A 23,718-nucleotide genomic window follows, 5' to 3' on the forward strand; every position below is an offset into this window, starting at 1 on the left:
CACACACAAACAGTATTGTTGACCAACTTACCGAGGTCCTGTGTGTGGGCTTTCTCTTGGCCCTCCAGGTACAGCAGACTGTAGCCAGTCCACAGTTGTGTCATGTCTGCTGGACAGGAAGGGAGCATGTCTGATTGGCTGTGCATCACCAACAGGAAGCCAGAGTTAAACGTGGTGGTGGGGCCTGGGCTGCCGGCATCTCCCGAAGGACCTGGGGCGCCTACGATGACAGACAGTCAGAGACAAAGAGAAACAATATATTTAGCTACTCTTGAAGGGAGCATAATAGTGAATACTTTTTTAGAAAAATGTGATTCAAATCGATCAATTAAATGAATTTACAAACAATGAAGTAAAACAGCCGTAATCCACGTTAACCGACAAACGTATAGTTTATCATTGCTTTTGTTTAGGTGGTATCGGAGGTGTAACTGCTGTCAAATCGGTGAGCAGAGCTCTTGTGGTCATGGTCACAAAACCACACAAGTCCATATATCCCACCCGCATTAAAAGTTCAGAACGAGAAAGTGTAGGCTATATACAAATAATTACACTCAAATTGAAAATCAAACTAAATAATAAGGATTTATATCAGCGTAAACGAGGTGTAGATTACATCACACATTCCAGTGTTCAAACTTGTAACACGGCCGAATGGGATTTCTACTAATGCGACTTGGTGTATCCAATGGCAATGACCACGATAGGTATAACGCCGGGAGCCACTTATGGATTTGACAGTTGAATCAATCAGATCAGTGGCAACCCAAGTAAAAAAACGCATAGCTTTTCCTTGCTTTTGTTTAGGCGGTGTCGGAGGTGTAACTGCTGTCAATTCACGGGCATTGCCATTGTATGCACAGTCGCATAAGTAGAAATCCAATGCAATCTACACCTCGATTAGGCTGATATAATTCCCTAATATTTTGTTTAATGATTTAAAATTTGAGTGTCATTATTTCTATATGGTCTACACTTTCTCATTCTGAACTCCTAACACAGGTGTGACATAAGCACAGGTGTGGTTTTGTGACAATGACCACAAGAGCAGGCGCTCACTGATTTGACAGCTCTAACACAGTTACACCGCCTAAACAAAATTAAATGAAAAGCTATGTCGGCTAATGCGGGTTACCTGAGTGGTGCAGCGGTCTAAGGCACTGCATCTCAGTGCTTGAAGCGTCACTACAGACACCCTGGTTCAAATCCAGGCTGTATCACAACCGGCTGTGATTGGGAGTCCCGTAGGGCGGCGTTTGGCCCAGCGTCGTCCGGGTTTGGCCGGTGTAGGCCGTCATTGTAAATAAGAATTTGTACTTAACTGACTTGCCTAGTTAAATAAAGGTTTAAATATATATGGCCTTATATTTTGGGTTCTGATGGGGTACGACAGTTGAACTAAGCTCATGGGGCATTTCTAAGTTATATTTGGGTATATATCAGGGCTATCCAACCCTGTTCCATGGAGAGCTACCATTCTGTAGGTTTTCACTCCAACCACAAAACCTAGTATAGATCAATATTTTTTTTGTATGTACCAATTGCAGATTGCCCCTTTAAGGTCAACACAGGGACTGTCTCTAAAATGACATGAAGATGATGTCATTTAGGACAGGGGCAGGGTTGATGTTTAGTTGGACACAGGTTCATGAGCAGTGTGGGTGTGTGAAGTGTCCATTCACACGCCATAGTTCATTTGACTCACCCTGTGGTCCCAATGCCCCCGTCTCCCCCTGTACCCCGCTGTCTCCTGGGGCCCCGTCTACTCCTGGGGGGCCCTTGGGCCCCGGGAATCCTGGTGACCCCAACTGGCCACTTCTCCCTGCAACAGCAGACACATACAGTATCAAATAGTATCTTATCTTTAAGTTGTATTCACTGTATGAATGCTATATTTAAGCAATAAGTCACGAGGGGGTGTGGTATATGGCTAATATACCACGGCTAAGGGCTGTTCTTATGCACGACCCAACGCAGAGTGCCTGGATACAGCCCTTAGCCGTGGTATATTGGCCATATACCACAAACCCCCGAGGTGCCTTATTGCTATTATAAACTGGTTACCAACACAATTAGACCAATAAAAATACATGTTTTGTTATACCTGTGGTATACGGTCTGATATACCATGGCTGTCAGCCAATAAGCATTCAGGGGTCGACAAATAACTAATCCTCTTATTGAAAATTCTACTTTCACAAAGACCTCAAGAGGTCTGTCTGAGAAACTACAACCACCATCTCTGAATGATAGTTTTCTTGTATTTATAAACACAATTTGGGAGAAAACAAAATAACAAACATTATTATTGTAAGAGGACAGAGCACTCTATCCAGGAAGATATCAAGAGATTTCAGGGGCTTCCATTGACCCACATCAGGCCCTACCTTTCTGTCCCTCAAAACCGTTGGATCCCGGGCCGCCAGTGAACCCAGGAAGGCCTGGTTGACCGGGTGCGCCTACGGGTCCGGGAGGAGGTGGGATTATCAATGGAGTGATCACATTCCCATTTTCTCCTTTTGGACCTGTGGATGAAAGAACAAATGTCCAAAGAGACAAAGAGAGAAGGGTATGTGGGTTATGCTGCTGTGTCAATAGAAATACAATTACTAGAAGGGAGAAAGCTTCCCAGATCAAGGCAATAGGAATGTCCGTACTAGTAATTCTATTTATATGGCTGTTTCAATGACATTGTCCCTACTGATGCTGGATCTACTGCTTTATAAATATTTTCATTCTGCATCAATCTGTATCACTCATGATTAATGTTAATTATGCTGGTGATGGTCACTTTCATGAGGAGCTGACCTGCATCTCCTTGCAGTCCCTTGGTTCCTTTGGGTCCTGGGGGCCCACATGTTCCTGTGGAACCGGGGTGTCCTGGGACCCCCATCATCCCCGAAGCTCCTCTCTCACCTGGGCGACAACACCAGGTTTGGGGTCAATTTGAATTGAGGTCAGACAATTCAGTAAGTAAAGTGAAATTCCAATTCAATGAATCCCATCCCTTTAAATACAGTGTACCTTGAATTAGAATTTTCTCAACAGACTCATAATATATTGAGAGAACGGGTTCAGAATATTAGGGATCAATGACAGAAAGCCATAAAAATATATGCCTATTGTATATTTTTCAGCACCAATTGGTAGATTACCTACTTCATAAAAAAACTGGTTTGGAGAGCCTTTACGCACAGAATATATTAGTGGATAATTTCCCACTGAACACAACTCGTCATTTCAACGTGGATAATTGGGTAATATTTGGTTGAGACGATAATCAATGAGGTTACAAATCTATATTCTCCCTCTCAAAAAGACAGCCAATAGTTAGTTGACTTTCCCATGTGTTACCACTATGCATTCAATCATCGAAAAGCACAACCAAATTCCAATGGAAAAACAATGTCTGATTATTGGTTTAGTTGTCACCCAACGTCTATCACTGCGCTTTCAACCATTTTAAATCATAGCAAAGTTCAAATGGGAATATAATGTCAGATATTTTGTTTAGCTATTTTATACAACAGATTCATGTTATCACTGTGCTTAATCTAATAGCAGAACCAAATGACCTGGATTGCAGTTGAGATTACATTGAAAGTACATGGCTCAAGTGATCAATGTCGTTCGAGATTCTGCACAGATTATTACAGCAATTGTGAAGATGTCCACAGACCTGCAATGACCTATGCATGCTATCTTAAAATGCACGCTTTATATGATTTCATAAGGAGAAATGAAAAGTTACAGTAACCACAAAATGTGGCCATGGATATGTTACTAATTTTAAGGTTGTATGTTACATTTGTTTGTAAAATAGCCTTAACTTTAGGCTATTTACTGTACTACAAAAGTAATATTGAGTTGTGTGTGGTTGACAACGCAAACAATTCAATATCACTGCCACTGACTGGGTGATCTCACTCTGAGGTCAACATAAGATTTTTAATTAGGTCAACACTCATAAGGCCATGGGGCCGGACAGTATTCCAGGGCGCGTTCTCAGAGCATACGCAGAACAGCTGGCAGGCATATTCACAGTCATTTTCAACCTTTTCTTGTCCCACTCTGCAATCCCCACGTCTCAAGCTGACCACCATCATTCCTGTCCCAAGAACTCTAAAGCTTGGGACCCTGGGACCTACCACCTCCCTCTGCAACTGGATCCTGGACTTCCTGACGGGCCAACTCCAGGTGGTGAGGGTAGGCAACATCACCTCTGCCACGCTGACCTTCAACCCAGATGACCCACAGGGGTGTGTGCTTAGTCCCCTCCTGTACTCCCTGTTCGAACAACGACTGCATGGCCACGCACGACTCCAACGGTGGTAGGCCGGTTGGCCTGGCAGTGTGGTTGATCTCTCCCTCAACGCCAGTAAGACCAAGGAGCTGATTGTGGACTACAGGAAATGGGGAGCGAGCACACCCCCATCCACATCGACGGGGCAGCAGTGGAGCGGGTCGAGAGCTTCAAGTTCCTCGGTGTCCAAATCACTAAGGACTTAAAATGTTCCATACGCAAACAGTCGTGAAGAAGGCACGACAGTGCCTCTTCCCCCTCAGGAGGTTGAAAAGATTTGTCATGGGCCCTCAAATCCTCAAAAACATGTACAGCTGCACCATTGAGAGCACCTTGACTGGCTGCATCACTGCTTGGTATGGCAACTGCACAGCCCTCGCTCGCATTGGCGCTACAGAGGGTGGTGAGGGCAGCCCAGTACATCACTGGGGTTGAGCTCCCTGCCATCCAGGACCTTTATATCAGACGATGTGAGAGGAAGGCCCGGAAAATTGTTAAAGACTCCAGTCACCTAAGCCATAGACTGTTCACTTTGCTTCCGCACGGCAAGCGGTACCGGAGCAACAAGTCTGACACCAACAGGCTCTCCTCTGAACACCTTCTATCCCCAAGCCATAAGACTGATAAATAGCTAACAAAATGGCTATCTGCATTGACCCTTCTATTTGATTTTGAATTTTTGCACTGTTAGCTAAGACCTCGCAAACTCCACACACTCACTCACACTCCAACACACAAATAAACTCACTTAATTTGCTCACCCACACACATAACACGCACACACACTCAAAAACAATCATCATATACGCTGCTGCTACTCAGGTTATCATATATCCTGATGCCTAGTCACGTTACCCCTATACATATCTAACCTTACCACTCTAGTATCCCTGCACATTGTAAATATGGTATTGGCACTGACTTTATACATAGCTTACTTACTTTCTTGTCTTCTCTTATTTCTATTTCTTGTATGTTTTTGTTCTACTTGACTTTTTTATGATATCGATTACTGCATTGTTGGGTAAGAACATGCAAGAAAGGCATTTCACTGTACTTGTGCATGTGACAAAAACTTGAAACTTAAATGTAATTACATTTGAAATTAACCAGAGCTTGAAACGTTAGGTCTATTTTATTGTCTTTTTTAAATTCTGTGTTGAATTGAAACAATAGCTTTTGATGACTTTGCAAATACTGTTTAGGTCCAATACTGTTTACATCCTTGATGATGTATCAGTGATAAAGTATGGTCAAATTTAATTTGCTTTGTTAAATCTACCCTTTGGAAGGACTTCGATAGAAACAGTGAACAATCATTCTCATGATCGTACATTGGTAATAGTCAGTGACAAATATCATAGCTAAGCAGGGCTTGGCTAAAACCGTGGACGTGAGGCCAAAGGTTAGCTGTAGATAGATCAATTCTCCAGTAGGAGGTGCTGCCCAGTCAATTTTCTTTCTTCTGATAGTGGATATAACTTTGAAGATCTTGTTTGATAATTTTTTTTCAAATTTTTTACCCCTTTTCATGTTATCCAATTGGTAGTTGCAGTCATGTCCCATTGCTGCAACTGCAGTATGGACTCGGGAGAGGCAAGGGCGAGAACCATGAGTTCTCCGAAACACAACCCTGCCAGCTGCACTGCTTCTTGACACACTGTTCGCTTAACCAAGAAGCCAGCTGCACCAATGTGTTGGAGGAAACACTGTACAACTGGCGACCGTGTCAGCGTGCATGCGTGCATGCACGAACCCGGATCTGTAGTGACGCCTCAAGCACTGCAGTGCCTTAGACCGCAACGCCACTCGGGAGGCCCTGTTATTGTTTTAAAAGTACAAATCCTGTGGTTGAAATTTCACCCTCAAAACAATGTTGACAACTTTTTTCAAATCTAATGTATTTTCCACGTAGATTCCACCTCACAATGCGTTGACATTACGTCAAAACAACATTGATTCAACCAGTTTGTGCCTAGTGGGTTGTTTAAAATCAAATCGCATTTTATTTCTCACATGCGCCAAATACAAAAGGTGTAGACCTTACCGTGAAATGCTTACTTACAAGCCCATAACCAACAATGCAGTTCAAGAAATAGAGTTAAGAATATATTTACTAAATAAACATATATATTTTTTTTAAATAAATATGAACAATAAAATAACAATAACAAGGCTATATACAGGGGGTACCGGTACCGAGTCAATGTGCAGCGGTACAGGTCATTTGTACATATAGGTAGGGGTAAAGTGACTATGCAAACATAATAAACAGCGAGTAGCAGCAGTGTAAAGACAACGGGAGTGGCCATCCTGAAAGTTGTAATTTTCAGTTGTTCAATCCATGAAATATTAGAAGTGGACAAAAGTTTAAAATAAGGGTTGAACACTGATCATGGAACTGTAATGACAATGGTCTAGTCGTCGTAAACCGTGCGCCAGGCTCCGGGTTTAACCTCTCTTGGGCAGGGGGCAGTATTTTGACGTCCGGATGTAAAGCGTGCCTGTAGTAAACTGCCTGCTACTCAGGCCCAGAAGGTAGGATATGCATATTATTAGTAGATTTGGATAGAAAACACTAAGAAGTTTCTAAAACTGTTTGAATGATGTCTGTGAGTATAACAGAACTCATATGCCAGGCAAAAACCTGAGAAAAAATCCAACCAGGAAGTGTGGAAATCTGAGGTTTGTAGTTTTTCAAGTGATTCCCTATCCAATATACAGTGTCTGTGGGGTCATTTTGCACTTCCTAAGGCTTCCACTAGATGTCAACAGTCTTTAGAACGTTGTTTCATGCTTCTACTGTGAATGGGGAGAGAATAAGAGCGCTTGGAATCAGATGACTGAGAAAATGGCATGAGCTCAGGGGCGCGCGCCCACTCCTGTGAGAGTTAGCTGTGTTCCTTTTCCTTTTTGAAGACAAAGGTATCGTCTGGTTGGAATACTATGGAAGATTTATGATAAAAACATCCTAAAGATTGATTCTATACATCGTTTGACATGTTTCTACGAACTGTAATATAACTTTTTTGATTTTGCGTCTGAACTTACTGCGCGAGCACAGTGCATTTGGGTTACTCGACTGAACGCGCAAACAAAAAGGAGGTATTTGGACATAAATATGGACTTTATCGAAACAAATGAACATTTATTGTGGAAGATGACTGCTATGGTGTGTGGTCATCCACACCACCTCCCAAAATGGCTGCTGTGCCATTTCTTCCCCTGGGAGTGCATTCCGATGAAGCTCATCAAAGGTAAGTGAATATTTAGAATGCTATTTCTGAGTTTTGTTGACTCCATAAAATGGAGGGTTTGGTTTTGTGACTGAGCGCTGTACTCAGATTATTGTAAAGTGTGCTTTCGCTGTAAAGATTTTTTGAAATCTGACACAGCGGTTGCATTAAGGAGAAGTGTATCTATAATTCTTTGAATAACAGCTGTATATTTTATCAACGTTTATGATGAGTATTTCTGTAAATTGATGTGCTTATTCACCGGAAGTTTTGGGAGGCAAAACATTTCTGAACATTACACGCCAATGTAAAATGGGGTTTTTGGATATAAATATGAACTTTATCGAGCAAAAGTGTGTAACATGAAGTCCTATGAGTGCCATCTGATGAAGATCATCAAAGGTTAGTGATTAATTTTAGCTGTATTTCTGGTTTTTGTGACGCCTCTCCTTGCTTGGAAAATGGCTGTGTGGTTTTTCTTGTCAAGGTGCTGTCCTAACATAATCTAATGCTATGCTTTTGGAATCAGACAGTGTGGTTGGATTAACGAGAAGATTATCTTTAAAATGGTGTATAATACTTGTACGTGTGGGAAATTTGAATTATGAGATTTTTGTTGTTTTGAATTTGGCGCTCTGCTATTTCACTGGCTGTTGGCGAGGTGGGACGCTACCGTCCCACATACCCTAGAGAAGTTAAACTGAATTCCATGATGATTCAAATAGGCAACAAAAAAAGGTTAGGTTACAAATTGAAAGAAACTAACACATAGTTGCATGTAGCGCTGCTGCGCACAGCTTTCCATAGGCTACAGAAGTCTATTTAGCTTGTGTCTCCAAATTTCATCCCTGCAAACTATGAGGCCATACAATTAAAGTAATGATCTGAATAATGGCACAGCTATTTATAGCCTAGGCTACTTCACTGTGGGTGGAAAAGGGGCCGAAATACCTGTAATGTTGATTTAATTTTCAGTTTGCTGCCATATGACTGGCTTCACATTAGTCTGCAGTGGCTCAGTTGGTAGAGCATGGTGTTTGCAACGCCAGGGTTGTGGGTTCAATTCCCACGGGGGCCAGTACAAAAAAAAAAAAAAAAATGCATGAAATGTATGCATTCACTACTGTAAGTTGCTCTGGATAAGAGCGTCTGCTAAATGACTAAAATGTAAATCATAAAGAATCCAAAGCAATCACTATGCTTTCTCGATATTTGAGGGCCGACATCTCAGATTGGATGTCGGCCCTCAACAAAACAGAGCTGCTATTCCTCTTGGGAAAGGCCTGCTCCAAGACCTCTCCATCACGGTTGACAACTCCACGGTGTCCCCCTCCCAGAGTGCAAAGAACCTTGGAGTGACCCTGGACAATACCCTGTCGTTCTCTGCAAACATCAAAGCAGTGACTCGTTCCTGCTCTACAACATCCATAGAGCATGACCTTTCCTCACACAGGAAGCAGCTCAGGTCCTAATCCAGGCACTTGTCATTTCCCGTCTAGACTACTGCAATGCTGTTGGCTGGGCTCCCCGCTTGTGCCATTAAACCCCTGCAGTTTATCCAGAATGCCGCAGTCCACCTGGTGTTCAACCTTTCTTAGTTCTCCCATGTCATCCGGCTCCTCCACTCTGGCTTCCAGTCGAAGCTTGCATCATCTTCAAGACCGTGGTGCTTGCCGACAGAGCAGCAAGGGGAACTGCACCTCCTTACTGTCAGGCTATGCTCAAAACCCACATCCCTACCCGAGCACTCCGTTCCCCCACCTCTCGTCTCTTGGCCTCTTCAAGCTCCTGCTCAGCCCAGTCAAAGCTCTTCTCTGTCTTGGCACCCCAATGGTGAAACAAGCTTCCCCCTAAAGTCAGGATAGCGGAGACCCTGCCCATCTTTCGAAAAAGTCTGAAACCCTACCGCTTTGAAGAGTATCTTAAATAACTCATGGCGCCTCCAATGCCACCCCCAAAAAAAGTAACAAAATGTTCGCCCACTAGCACTGACTGATAAATACTTTGTGAGGGAAAATATACCTAATACGATTGTGACGTGTTGTTGTCTCACCTAGCTACACTATATATACAAACGTATGTGGACACCCCTTCAAATTAGTGCATTCGCCTATTTCAGCCACACCCGTTGCCGACAGGTGTATAAAATCGAGCACACCGCCATGCAATCTCCATAGACAAACACTGACCTTACTGAAGAGCTCAGTGACTTTCAACGTGGCACCGTCATAGGATGCCAACTTTTCAACAAGTCAGTTTGTCAAATTTCATCAACTGTAAGTGCTGTTATTGTGAAGTGGAAACGTCGAGGAGCAACAACAGCTCAGCTGCGAAGTGATAGGCCACACAAGTTCACCGACAGGGACTGCCGAGTGCTGAAGCGCGTATAACATAAAAATTGTCTGTCCTCCGTTGCAACACTCACTACCGAGTTCCAAACTGCCTCTGGAAGCAAAGTCAGCACAATAACTGTTCGTCGGGAGCTACATGAAATGGGTTTCCATGGCCGAGCAGCCACACACAAGCCTAAGATCACCATGCTCAACGCCAAGCGTCGGATGGAGTGGTATAAAGCTCGCCGCTATTGGACTCTGGAGCAGTGGAAACACGTTCTCTGGAGTGATGAATCATGCTTCACCATCTGGCAGTCCGACGGACTAATCTGGGTTTGGCAGATGCCAGGAGAACGCTACCTGGTTTGTCGAGATCGGTGTGGAAGAACGTGACTGGCCTGCACAGAGCCCTGACATCAACCCCATCGAACATCTTTGAGATAAATTCGAACGCCTATTATGAGTTGGCCTAATCGCCCAACATCAGCGCCCGACCTCACTAATGCTCTTGTGGCTGAATGGATGCAAGTCCCTGCAGCAATGTTCCAACATCTAGTGGAAAGCCTTCCCAGAAGAGTGAAAGCTGTGATAGCAGCAAAGGGGGGGACCAACTCCATATTAAACCCCATGATTTTGGAAAGAGATGTTTGACAAGCAGGTGTCCACATACGCACCTATCGTACATTTCTGTGATCGTCACCCCAAATATGTACCTGGTTGGCACTGGCACATGCTTAAGTGGATCTTCCACTTAGATCAATGCGTTGTCAAACAATGAAAGCATTGGAGCATCTGAGAGGGCGGACCCTACATTACTTTGCTATATTACCAAGGGTAGCATCTGGCTGTATGAGGAGGCCTTTATTATACAGTCCAGGTCGTGTTTGTTTGAGCACACAACAAAAAACGTTACTAAATGTTTTGCAACAGAAGACAAAATGAGCGTCCAGCTAGTCCCTCCCAGTTTCAATACACTTTCCTCCGTTTAGTGCCTTATGAACACAACCCAGGTCTGTCCTGTTACCTTTAGGCCCAGGTAACCCTGCGATGCCAGGCAGCCCGGGGGGGCCTGAAGCACCCTTGTCCCCTTTGAGCCCTGGTAAGCCGGGCACACCGTTGTCTCCTTCTTCACCGGTCATGGGCAGGGCAGGGCCGGAGTACCCAATGTCACCTGTTGAACCTGAAACAACATCACACACACAACTAAAGTGTTTAATTGTGACTGAGTTTGTAATAGATTTTTTTTGCAGGAACATAATAAAATACTAATAAAAAAATACCTTTTGGCAAAATTTTCTTCTCACGATGACACTTGTGAGCAAACTAACTATTTGGTTTAAATTGATGGGAGCTTCAAATACTGAACCTTGCAATTGCCCTGCATCTTATAATTTTACTCTCAGATTGCGTGTCATTGCAAAATAAAAATGTTGCCCTCTATGTCCCAACATCCAAACATGCATACTAATTAGCTGGTATGAAGCAATGCATTCTAAATAGTCTGCTATATTTAAGGAATAAGGCCCAAGGGGGTGTTGTGTATATGGACCATTACCATGGCAAAGGGCTGTTCTTAGGCACTAAGCGAAGTGGAGTGCCTGGACACAGCTCTTAGCCGTGATATATTGGCCATATACCACAAACTCCTGAAGTGCTTTATTGCTTTTACAAACCGGTTGCCAACATATAAAAACATTTGATTGACATATTTTAATCAAAAACATTTTTGATACATTTTTATTATAAAAAAATAAATAATATATGTCTAAACAATTAACCTTTATTTTAACATGTGCCCTGTATTTTACAATGTAAATATACACATTAAAATAAAACAACACAGTCATGGGAAGCACAAATAAAACATCCCCAGAAAAAGTTACATTCCTCCACCAATAAGTCCCCAATCAATACTTTAGTTTGCCAGAACAGCAACAGATCATCAAGAACATCAAGATGAAATGTATTTAGAATTTTGTTCGAGCAATACGGTGCATTAGAACTAAAAGCAGATTTACCTAGCTCGGTGGAGCCCCTAAAGAACATCAAGCGTTAACCAATCCTCTGAATGGGTTAGGCAACTTAGGTGTCTATACTTCAACGGCAAAGTTAGATAAGACAAAAGTTTATGAAGTAGGGCCTTGGAAACAGATAGGCAGTAAAGTAGAGATCTACGGATCTTTAGCATAGTCCAGAGAACCTTTTGATACAGGATACAATGATGACTATCAAAACTGTCACCTGTAACAAAACGAAGGGCACTACGGTAGATTGCATCCAAAGGTTTAAGAGTAGTAGCAGCTGCACTTTGCTAAATAATATCACCATAATCAAGAACAGATGAAAAGGTTGACTGTATAATCTGCTTCCTACTGCTTCGAGAAAGGCATGATCTGTTTCTGTAGAAAAAGGCCACTTTAAATCTTTAAGTTTCTTAACCATCTCATCTATATGTTTTTTAAACGTCAAATCCATATCAATCCTAATGCCTAAGTATTTATACTTGTTCTTGTTCGATTGGAGAACCATCTAATGAGTGAATATTCTTACAAGAGTTAAAAAATATGCATTTTGTTTTGCCCGTATTAAGCACAAGTTTTAAATCAGCAAGGGATCACAGTCTTTCATCTATCCAAAAGGAGGGTATAGTCCGGACACAAATCTGGTTGCTAATTCTATTTACATCGTTGCCATACAAACAACAATTGGTTGCTAGGCAGGCTGGCAAACGTTCTTCTCCCTTGCTAGCTTGCCAACTACACACCTATACAATACGCGTCTTTCTTTTTCCCAATGCAGTTAAGCCAAAACCACGGCTCGTTATTCAGAGGGGTGTTCTACAACCCTTTGAGCGCTCTCCAAGTCTCCAAGTTCGGAAGTGAATATCACATAGCGCGAAATTTCAGTCACTATTTATTAGCATTTGCCCTTGTATTTCAAGATTAAAAAATATAACAACATAATGTTGTGGACCAAGCTAGCCATTAACGTCCATTAACGCTCAAAGACAGATTCAATGGCTGTAGCATAGCGTATTTGACTGAATGATTAGCTAATATATATTTGAGAAATTATGAATGATAAGCATATGCTTTTACCTGATAATAGACTACTAATGATAATATAACAACTTAAAATACCAAGCTGGTAATGTTAAGTAGCCTAGGTTAATTTAGCTGACCATCAATTGAGGGAAGTCAGCAGAGTTCTGAGACATTTTTACAACTCATTGAAACTCTGAAAATAAATACATGGGCAAATGTTCCCAAACATGATAATAATAGGCCTGCATTACAGTAGGCAGCTAATTGTTAAATTACACTTTCCATCCTTACATTGGAAGGTCACTGTCTCTGCGAGTGAGACAACTCTAGCTAGCCAATGTGAGCGTTGAAGAACACCCCTCTGAATAAAGGGCCGTGGTTTTGGCTTAACTGCGTTGGGAAAAAGAAAGACGCATACAATAGCAGTACGTCAAACTCTGCAGCTAGACTGACAGCAAACTTACTGCATTTGTCTGTTTTAACTGTTTTCTATTTACATTTAATTGGATATATCGATAGTTCTGATGTTGATGCATGATTTCGCCTGGCTCAGAAAAGTTGCTGTCTCGTCAGGACACTGTTCACTCTCTATGGTACAGGGGAGATAACATTTCTAAAATTGCAACATTGTTACCTTGGTCGCAGTGGTTGACAGCAAGGTTAATATAAACCCCCACTGTTGTAAACCAAATATTAAGGCCAAACCACAGCAGTTAAACATTTATTTAATTTTTCGTGCTCACCCTGGAAATAGAATGCAGTGTAGCAATGCATGAATCCAACAACATTCTATATACAGTTGAAGTCGGAAGTTTACATACACCTTAGCCAAATACATTTAAACTCAGTTTTTCACAATTCCTGACATTTAATCCCAGTAAAAATCCATGTCTTAGGTCAGTTAGGATAACCACTTTATTTTAAGAATGTGAAATGTCAGAATAATAGTTGAGATAATAATTTATTTCAGTTATTATTTCATTCATCACATTCCCAGTGGGTCAGAAGTTTACATACACTCAATTAGTATTTGGTAGCATTGACTTTAAGTTTAACTTGGGTCAAACTGTTTTGGGGAGCCTTCCACAAGCTTTCCACAATAAGTTGGGTGAATTCTGGCCCATTCCTCCTGACAGAGCTGGTGTAACTGAGTCAGGTTTGTAGGCCTCCTTGCTCGCACACGCTTTTTCAGTTCTGCCCACACATTTTCTATAGGATTGAGGTCAGGGCTTTGTGATGGCCACTCCAATACCTTGACTTCGTTGTCCTTAAGCGATTTTGTCACAACTTTGGAAGAATGCTTGGGGTCATTGTCCATTTGGAAGACCCATTTGCGACCAAGCTTTAACTTCCTGACTGATGTCTTGAGATGTTGCTTCAATATATCCACATAATTTTCCTCCCTCTTGATGCCATCTATTTTGTGAAGTGCACCAGTCCCTCCTGCAGCAAAGCAGCCCCACAACAGGATACTGCAACCCCCGTTCTTCACGGTTGGGATGGTGTTCTTCGGCTTGCAAGCCTTACCCCTTTTTCCTCCAAACATAACGATGGTCATTATGGCCAAACAGTTCTATTTTTGTTTCATCAGACCAAAGGACATTTCTCCAGAAAGTACGATATTTGTCCCCATGTGCAGTTGCAAACCGTAGTCTGGCTTTTTTATGGTGGTTTTGGAGCAGTGGCTTCTTCCTTGCTGAGCGGCCTTTCAGATTATGTTGATATAGGACTCGTTTTACTGTGGATATAGATACTTTTGTACCGGTTTCCTCCAGCATATTCACAAGGTCCTTTGCTGTTGTCCTGGGATTGATTTGCACTTTTCGCACCATAGTACATTCATCTCTAGGAGACAGAACGCGTCTCCTTCCTGAGCGGTATGACGGCTGCGTGGTCCCATGGTATTTATACAGGTGTACTATTGTTTGTACAGATGAACGTGGTACCTTCAGACGTTTGGAAATTGCTCCCAAGGATGAACCAGACTTGTGAGGGTCTACACTTTTTTTTCCTGAGGTCTTGGCTGATTTCTTTTGATTTTCACACGATGTCAAGCAAAGAGGCACTGAGTTTGAAGGTAGGCCTTGAAATACATCCACAGGTACACCTCCAATTGACTCAAATTATGTCAGTTAGCCTATCAGAAGCTTCTAAAGCCATGACATAATTTTCTGGAATTTTATAAGCTGATTAAAGGCACAGTCAACTTAGTGTATGTAAACTTCTGACCCACTGGAATTGTGATACAGTAGGCTAGAATTTATCTGACAAATATAACTCTTCTAGCTCCACAATGAGAGAGGGTGCAGGGCATGCAAGCAGGCTGTTAGCGAGCCTGCCAGCTTAACGGAGTCTGCCACTAGCACAGTCAGTGCAGTCAGCTCAGCTATCCCCATTGAGACCGTGTTTGTGCCTCAATCTAGGTTGGGCAAAACTAAAAATGGTGGTGTTCGTCTTAGCAATCTCACTGGAATAAAGACCTCCTCCATTCCTGTCATTATTGAAAGAGATTGTGATATCTCACATCTCATGTTAGCGCTACTTAATGTTAGATCCCTCACTTATAGTCAATAAACTTATGATCACTTATCATAATCAATATTTAACTAGGCAAGTCAGTTAAGAACAAATTCTTATTTACAATGACGGCCTACCCCGGCCTAACCCGGACGACGCTGGGCCAATTGCGCGCCGCCCTATGGGACTCCCAATCACTGCCGGATGTGATGCAGCTGGATGTGATTGGCCTGACTGAAACATGGCTTAAGGTTGATGAATTTACTGTGTTAAATGAGGCCTCTCTTCCTGGTTACACTAGTGACCATATCCCCCACGCATCCTGATAGCAAATTTCCATTTACCCCCCCCCCCCCCAAAAAAATACTGTGTTTTAGTTTTTTGAGCTTCTAGTCATGAAATCTATGCAGCCTACTCAATCACTTTTTACAGCTACTGTTCACAGGCCTCCTGGGCTGTATACGGCATTCCTCACTGAATTCCCCGTGGAAGTTGGGTCTGTGGAAAAGTCCACAGACCATCTCCAAAAGGTTTTCGGCGCCATCATCGACTCAGTGGGTTTTGTCCAACATGTCTCCGGACCTACTCACTGCCACAGTCATACTCTGGACCTAGTTCTGTCCCGTGGAATAAATATTGTGGATCTTAATGTTTTTCCTCATAATCCTGGACTATCGGACCACCATTTTATTACGTTTGCAATTGCAACAAATAATCTGCTTAGATCCCAACCAAGTATAATTAAAGCTGTGCTAAAAAAGCTTGGACATCCCAAAGATTCCTAGTTACCCTTCCAGATTTCATCCACCTACCAAAGACGTCAGAGTATAAAAATTGGTTAACTAGCTAAATGAGGAACTAAATTTAACCTTGCGTAATACCCTAGATGCAGTCGCACCCCTAAAAACAAAAAACATTTGTCAAAAGAAACTAGCTCCCTGGAATACAGAAAATACCCGAGCCCTGTAGCAAGCTTCCAGAAAATTGGAATGGAAATGGCGCACCACCAAACTGGAAGTCTTCTGACTAGCTTGAAAAGACAGTACCGGACAAAATGGAAAAGCCCTAACTGCTGCTCGATCATCCTATTTTTCCAACTTAACTGAGGAGAATAAATACAATTCAAAATATATTTTTGATACTGTCGCAAAGCTAACTAAAAAGCAGCATTCCCCAAGAGAGGATGGCTTTCACTTCAGCAGTGATAAATTCATGAACTTATTTGACGAAAAGATCATGATCATTAGAAAGCAAATTACGGACTCCTCTGCGTATTTCTCCAAAGCTCAGTTGTCCTGAGTCTGCACAACACTGCCAGGACCTAGGATCAAGGGAAACATTCAAGTTTCATTATCCTATATCTCGAAACATTCATGAAAATAGTAATGGTCTCTAAACCTTCAAGCTGCATACTGGACCCTATTCCAATTAAATTACTAAAAGAGCTGCTTCCTGTGCTTGGTCCTCCTATTTGGAGCATAATAAATGGCTCCCTATCCACCGAATGTGTACCAAACTCACTAAAAGTGGCAGTAATAAAGCCTCTCTTGAAAAAGACAAACCTTGATCCAGAAAATATGAAAAACTATCGGCCTATATCGAATCTCCCATTCCTCTCAATTTGTTTTGAAAAAGTGGTTGCGCAGTCTGGTTTTAGACCCCATCATAGCACTGAGACTGCACTCATGAAGGTGGTAAATTACTTTTTAATGGCGTCAGATGAAGGCTCTGCATCTGTTCTCCTGCTCATAGACCTTAGTGCTGCTTTTGACACCATCAATCACCACATTCTTTTGGAGAGATTGGAAACCCAAATTGGGAACATGGACAATTTCTGGCCTGGTTTAGATCTTATCTGTTGGAAAGATATCCGTTTGTCTCTGTGAATGGTTTGTCCTCTGACAAATGAACTGTAAGTTTCAGTGTTCCTCAATAATCTGTTTTAGGACCACTATTGTTTTCACTGTATATTTTACCTCTTGGTGATATCATTCGGAAACATAATGTTAACTTTCACTGCTATGCAGGCGATACACAGCTGTACATTTCGATGAAACATGGTGAAAATTGCCCTCCCTGGAAGCCTGTGTTTCAGACATAAGGAAGTGGATGGCGGCACATTTTTTACTTTTAAATTCGTACAAAACAGAGATGCTAGTTCTAGGTCCCAAGAAACAATGAGATCTTCTGTTGGATCTGACAATTAATCTACATGGTTGTCCATTTGTCTCAAATAAACCTGTGAAGGACCTCGGCCCCGATTTCTTTTTTGATGAACATATCAAGACTATTTCAAGGACAGCTTTTTTCCATCTAAGTAACATTGCAAAAATCTGAAACTTTCTGTCCAAAAATGATGCATAAAAGTTAATTCATGCTTTTGTCACTTCTAGATTAGATTACTGCAATACTCTACTTTCTGGCTACCCGGATAAAGCACTAAATAAACTTCAGTTAGTGCTAAACACGGCTGCTAGAATTTTGACTAGAATCCAGAAATTTGATCATATTACTCCAGTGCTAGCCTCTCCACACTGGCTTCCTGTTATGGCGAGGGCTGATTTCAAGGTTTTACTGCTAACCTACAAAGCATTACATTTCTTGCTTCAACCTATCTCTCTGATTTGGTCCTGCCATACATACCTACACGTACGCTACAGTCACAAGACACAGGCCTCCTTATTGTCCCTATAATTTCTAAGCAAACAACTGGAGGCAGGGCTTTCTCCTATATGTTTTTATTTATTTTTATTCAACTAGGCAAGTCAGTTAAGAACAAATTCTTATTTAGAATGACAGCCTACACCGGCAAAACCCAGACGACGCTGAGCCAATTGTGTGCCGCCCTATGGGACTTCCAATCACGGCCATTGTAATACAGCCTGGAATCGAACCAGGGTGCCTGTAGTGAAGCCTCAAGCACTGAGACTTCTGCGCCACTCGGGAGCCTATATAGCTCCACTTTTATGGAGTGGTCTACCTATCCATGTGAGAGACGCAGACTCGATCTCGACCTTTAAGTCTTTATTGAAGACTCATCTCTTCAGTAGGTCCTATGATTGAGTGCAGTCTGGCCCAGGGGTGTGAATGTGAACGGAAAGGCACTGTAGCGACGAACCGCCATTGCTGTCTCTGCCTGGCCGGTTCCCTTCTCTCCACTGGGATTCTCTGCCTCTAACACTATTACAGGGGCTGAGTCACTGGCTAACTGGTGCTCTTCCATGCTGTTCCTAGGTGGGGTGCGTCACTTGAGTGGGTTGAGTCATTGACGTGATCTTCCAGTCCGGGTTGGCGCCCCCCTCGTTGCCGTGGGGGAGATCTTGTCTCAGGGTAGTAGGTTAGTGGTTGAAGATATCCCTCTAGTGGTGTGGGGGCTGTGCTTTGGCAAAGTGGGTGGGGTTATATCCTGCCTGGTTGGCCCTGTCCGCAGGTATCGTCGGATGGGGCCACAGTGTCTCCCGACCATTCCTGTCTCAGCCTCCAGTATTTATGCTGCAATAGTTTGTGTCGGGGGGCTAGGGTCAGTCTGTTATATCTGGAGTATTTCTCCTGTCTTATCCTGTGTCCTATGTGAATTTTAAGTATGCTCCCTCAAATTCTCTGATTGAAATAGGCTATGTATTTGAAAACAATAGCCTACCTGTGTTGATTTCGATCATACGGATATACAGAGCCTTCAGAAAGTATTCATACCCCTTGACTTATTCCACATTTTGTTGTGTTACAGTTTTAATTAGTTTAAAAGCTGAAACAGACATACGTCAATTAAGGCAGCCCCCCACACCTCTCTGATTGGGTTAAATGCGGAAGACACATTTCGGTTGAATGCATTCAGTTGTGCAACTGGCTAGGTATCCCCTTTCCTTTCCAGGATGACTTAAAGCTGTAAGGTGCTTCTACAAAGTATTGACTCAGGGGTGTGAATACATGTATCACATCCCTCTAGTGGTGTGGGGGCTGTGCTTTGGCAAAGTGGGTGGGGTTATATCCTGCCTGTTTGGCCCTGTCCGGGGGTATCATCGGATGGGGCCACAGTGTCTTCTGATCCCTCCTGTCTCAGCCTCCAGTATTTATGCTGCAGTAGTTTATGTGTCGGGGGGCTAGGGTCAGTCTGTTACATCTGGAGTATTTCTCTTGTCTTATCCGGTGTCCTGTGTGAATTTAAATATGCTCTCTCTAATTCTCTCTTTCTCTCTTTCTTTCTTTCTCTCGGAGGACCTGAGCCCTAGGACCATGCCTCAGGACTACCTGGCATGATGACTCCTTGCTGTCCCCAGTCCACCTGGCCATGCTGCTGCTCCAGTTTCAACTGTTCTGCCTGCGGCTATGGAACCCTGACCTGTTCACCGGACATGCTTGTTGCACCCTCGACAACTACTATGATTATTATTATTTGACCATGCTGGTCATTTATGAACATTTTAACATCTTGACCATGTTCTGTTATAATATCCACCCGGCACAGCCAGAAGAGGACTGGCCACCCCTCATAACCTGGTTCCTCTCTAGGTTTCTTCCTAGGTTTTTGGCCTTTCTAGGGAGTTTTTCCTAGGGAGTTTTTCCTAGCCACCGTGCTTCTTTCACATGCATTGCTTGCTGTTTGGGGTTTTAGGCTGGGTTTCTGTACAGCACTTTGAGATATCAGCTGATGTACGAAGGGCTATATAAATACATTTGATTTGATTTGATGTAAATGAGATATTTCAATAAAAAATGTTTTATATCTAAACGCATCATGCCACAATTTCAAAGGTTTTACTGAGTTACAGTTCATAGAAGGAAATAAGTCATTTTAAATAAAGTTATCAGGCCCTAATCTATGGATTTCACATGACTGGGCAATGGGAGCAGCAATGGGTGGGCCTGGGAGGGCATAGGCCCACCTACTTGGGAGTTAGGCCCACCCACAGAGGAACAAGGCCCAGTCAATCAGAATTAGTTTTTCGCCACAAAAGGGCTTTATTACAGAGAGAAATACCCCCTCAGTATATTTCCCCTTGCTTCTAGCCTAGCATTAAGGTTTGCAACAACAGGGGTTTGTACAAACCTTGCCGTCTGCCTCTCCGACCTCTGCCTCTCCGACACATTTTGTTGAGATCGTAGAGGCAGACAGCAAGGTTTGTTCAAACCCCTGTTGTTGCAATTATGCTGACGCATTAGTTTGCCTGGCTAGCTCAAGACAGTTGCTGTCTCATCAGGACACCATTCACTCTCTATGCGGGAGATCACATGAATTATTATGGATACAGTATATCCAAATAAATGTCAATAGAAAACAGCTCAAACAAATGTAAATGCAGCTAATTTGGTTTAATTTCTGCAGCAGAATTTGATTGATTTTATTTTCTGTCGATAGCTAGCTGGCAAGATTATTTGATTTCATAGCAAGGATGGACATAGAATTAGCAACTAGATTTTTCTCCGGACTATTTCCTCTGGTGGAAGGATGAAATAGTATAAATTTAATTTAACTCCTCTTCGTGTTGTGCCTAAGAACAGCCCTTAGCCGTGGTATATTGGCCATATACCACACCCCTTCGGGCCTTATTCCTAATGGGCACACAGAGGCACCAGAGTGAAGTTTCCCCTAGGTACAGATCTAGGGTCAGCTTTCCCACCCCTAATCCTAACCTTAAACATTAGTGGGGAAAATGCAAAACTGACCGAAGATCAGCTTCTCGGGGCAACTTCACTTAGCCTGGCTGATGCGACTCACGTGGTACACAACCGAGGGAGAGCTGTGACACACTGGTCTGGACAGGAGTCCATTGTAAATGCAGTATTCGCGCAGAAATGGGCTGTGCTTCGATTGGTTCTCTCAAAAGTTGAGACTGCACGTTGTTTGGAATTGAAAATGTAACAGTTGTATTAGAAGTGGGCTGCACTCGGGGGCTGTTTGTGCTTGTCCATGTGGGTGTTTGAGTGAGAAAGACACAGAGGAGAACCAATCAGTAAAAAAGCACAGCCCCCTTCATTATCAACGCATCGTGCCAACAACATCAAAAGAGCCTTTCCAGACTCTGAAGTCAGGAGGAGTTAGGTGTTAGCCAGACTAAACTTCACCCTACTCCCATACAGACCGGTCATTAAAGGCGTCGACAACTGTGATTCTGACCTGGTGGTCCGTCGAGTCCAGGGAAGCCTGACTCCCCACAGTGGCCGGGCATGGACTCCTTACAGTCCATGCCTGGTAGACCGGAGGCACCTGTGTCTCCTGGGCTTCCTATAAAGAGAGGACATTCCTGGTCACAGCATTTTACTGAACCCTACTCCTTTTTGAAAAACCCAACTTACAGTATATAACGAGTACAGTACACTAATATCATGTGTAATGTAACAGCACGACCTGTCATTATGCACTGCTTGTATGTCAACTGCTCCATGGGAGGGTTTTATTCAAGCTTTCTGAGACACTCTTTTTACATTAAAAGTTAAATGGGCCTCATTTGTAAGATTTGCCTTGAGCAAATGTCTAAAACAAGCCACGAGTTCCCAAAATGTGATGAAAAACCATTTATAAATCATGCATTTTCATGCAACATCGAAATAAATTTATGTCAAGTCCTAAATCATTCCATGTATGCACAATTTATGAGCAAAGTTGCGCATAAGAAAAAACATTTAAATGTGTCCCCATCTCTCTGGGGTTGGTATCTCTGGGGTGGGAATCACTGAGGTTATACAGTACCTGTTAGTCCAGACTGGCCTTTGGGGCCCAGAGGTCCTGGCTGAGAGGGCCCCTGAGGCCCTTGATACCCTCTGGAACCCTTCTCTCCTTTACAGCCTGGAGCACCAGAGGGACCGGGCACACCTGGGCCTGGGAAACACATTCACACAAACAAAATGTCTTTGCCTCTCCATGACTCACCTCCCCAACAAACATAAATGTTAAATTGAGAACTGTATATTTTCCAGAATTTCAGAAAGATTATCTTGATATTGCTGCATTGTGCATTTTACTAACCTCTGGCCCCAACCTCGCCCTTCACACCCTTCAGTCCGTCCAGTCCATGCAAACCCAGTGGTCCAGGTGGACCTGGGAGGCGAAATAAGGAAATTAAAGTTCGTCAATGCCAGAATCTCAAATTGATAGAAACATTTGATGTAAAATAATGTCCTTGGTTTCTAGTCTGGTCTTGAGCATGTCCCCACCTTTGAGTCCAAGGGGTCCTTGGTCTCCCTTGGGCCCAGTTTGTCCAGGGGTCCCTGGGAGACCATCAGCCCCAGGTTTACCACTCGGGCCTGGGGGTCCGATCACACCTTCCCAGCAGAGGGAGGAGAGAGGGGTAAGGAGGAGAGCAGAGCTCAAACCAATCAAGGCACACTGGTGAGATCATCAACAACACTAACAAATAAAGATGAGCAAAGCCCACAAACCCTAAAATATTGTTAAGAGTTTGTTGGCGTTGATTAGGCATTGTTTTGGGTAGTGTGCAATTAAGAGTCTTGAAGGTTAAAGTCCTCACCAGCAGGCCCTAGAGGTCCGATGGATCCTTGCGGACCAGTTAACCCTTTAGGTCCTGGAGCTCCTGAAAATCCTGGTTCACCTACATCACCTTGGTCACCCGGTGGGGCTGAAGGAGGGAGAGGGGGGCAAGTTTTACTGTACAGGTTGTTCACAGACATCATACACCATTACTAGCGCACCTATATCTTCCCTATTTCCCCTAGCTTGATCAGGGCACACATCTGCTATTGTGTGGTAAGTTGATAACAGGCCTGCGCTCAAATAGTATTTTTCTTTCAAATACTTTGAGCATTTGATTGAGTTAGCCTGAATTTACCAGATTGGCAGGTTGAATTTACCAGATCGGAGGGTTAGAACTTTTGGGACTAGTCCATTAGTTCCATAGTGCCAAAGAAGTTAAATCAATCACAGCCAAAGTATTTGAAAGATACTATTTTAACTCAGTTCTTTACACATCTTCCGTGAAGTAGCTATATTGATAATGCCACTTGGAGGAGGGACGTGGACAATTACCTTCAAGTATCATCATTGGTGAAGAGCCAGTGTTGGAGTTATCAGCTGTCTCCAGGAGATGGTTACTAAGACCCATCTGATCTATTGTGGCAAACCCCTTCATAGTTTCTTCAAGGAATGCCCCTTGCTCTTTTTGTCTGCATGCCCCTATCACACCCATAGATTTTTAGCTAGTGGTGGCTAAAGTTAGCAGAAGTTTGTAGTGACTGTTAAGAGAACTGGTTTACAGTTTCTCCTGGCCCATAGACTATTTTCAGGGTGAGGAACCAACTAACATTAAGTTGTATAATCCTGAACTTCTCTT

General features: G+C 43.0%; 1 protein-coding gene across 5 annotated transcripts in view; it reads right to left on the minus strand.

Annotated features, from left to right (window-relative positions):
* Window positions 1–23,718, minus strand: part of col4a4 (collagen, type IV, alpha 4) — a 192,101-nt gene that overhangs the window by 4,044 nt on the left and 164,339 nt on the right. For all 5 annotated transcript variants that reach the window (XM_029714261.1, XM_029714260.1, XM_029714262.1 and 2 more), the window contains 10 exons: window positions 22,900–23,007; window positions 22,586–22,693; window positions 22,398–22,469; window positions 22,122–22,250; window positions 21,549–21,656; window positions 10,897–11,052; window positions 2,809–2,916; window positions 2,388–2,525; window positions 1,706–1,822; window positions 32–220 (listed from right to left, as the gene is read on the minus strand). In XM_029714261.1, the coding sequence (XP_029570121.1) occupies window positions 32–220; window positions 1,706–1,822; window positions 2,388–2,525; window positions 2,809–2,916; window positions 10,897–11,052; window positions 21,549–21,656; window positions 22,122–22,250; window positions 22,398–22,469; window positions 22,586–22,693; window positions 22,900–23,007 (1,233 nt within the window). The remainder of the gene's footprint in view (window positions 1–31; window positions 221–1,705; window positions 1,823–2,387; window positions 2,526–2,808; window positions 2,917–10,896; window positions 11,053–21,548; window positions 21,657–22,121; window positions 22,251–22,397; window positions 22,470–22,585; window positions 22,694–22,899; window positions 23,008–23,718) is intronic.

Source organism: Salmo trutta, chromosome 26, assembly GCF_901001165.1.
Source record: "Salmo trutta chromosome 26, fSalTru1.1, whole genome shotgun sequence".
In the NCBI taxonomy this organism is placed as follows: domain Eukaryota; kingdom Metazoa; phylum Chordata; class Actinopteri; order Salmoniformes; family Salmonidae; genus Salmo; species Salmo trutta.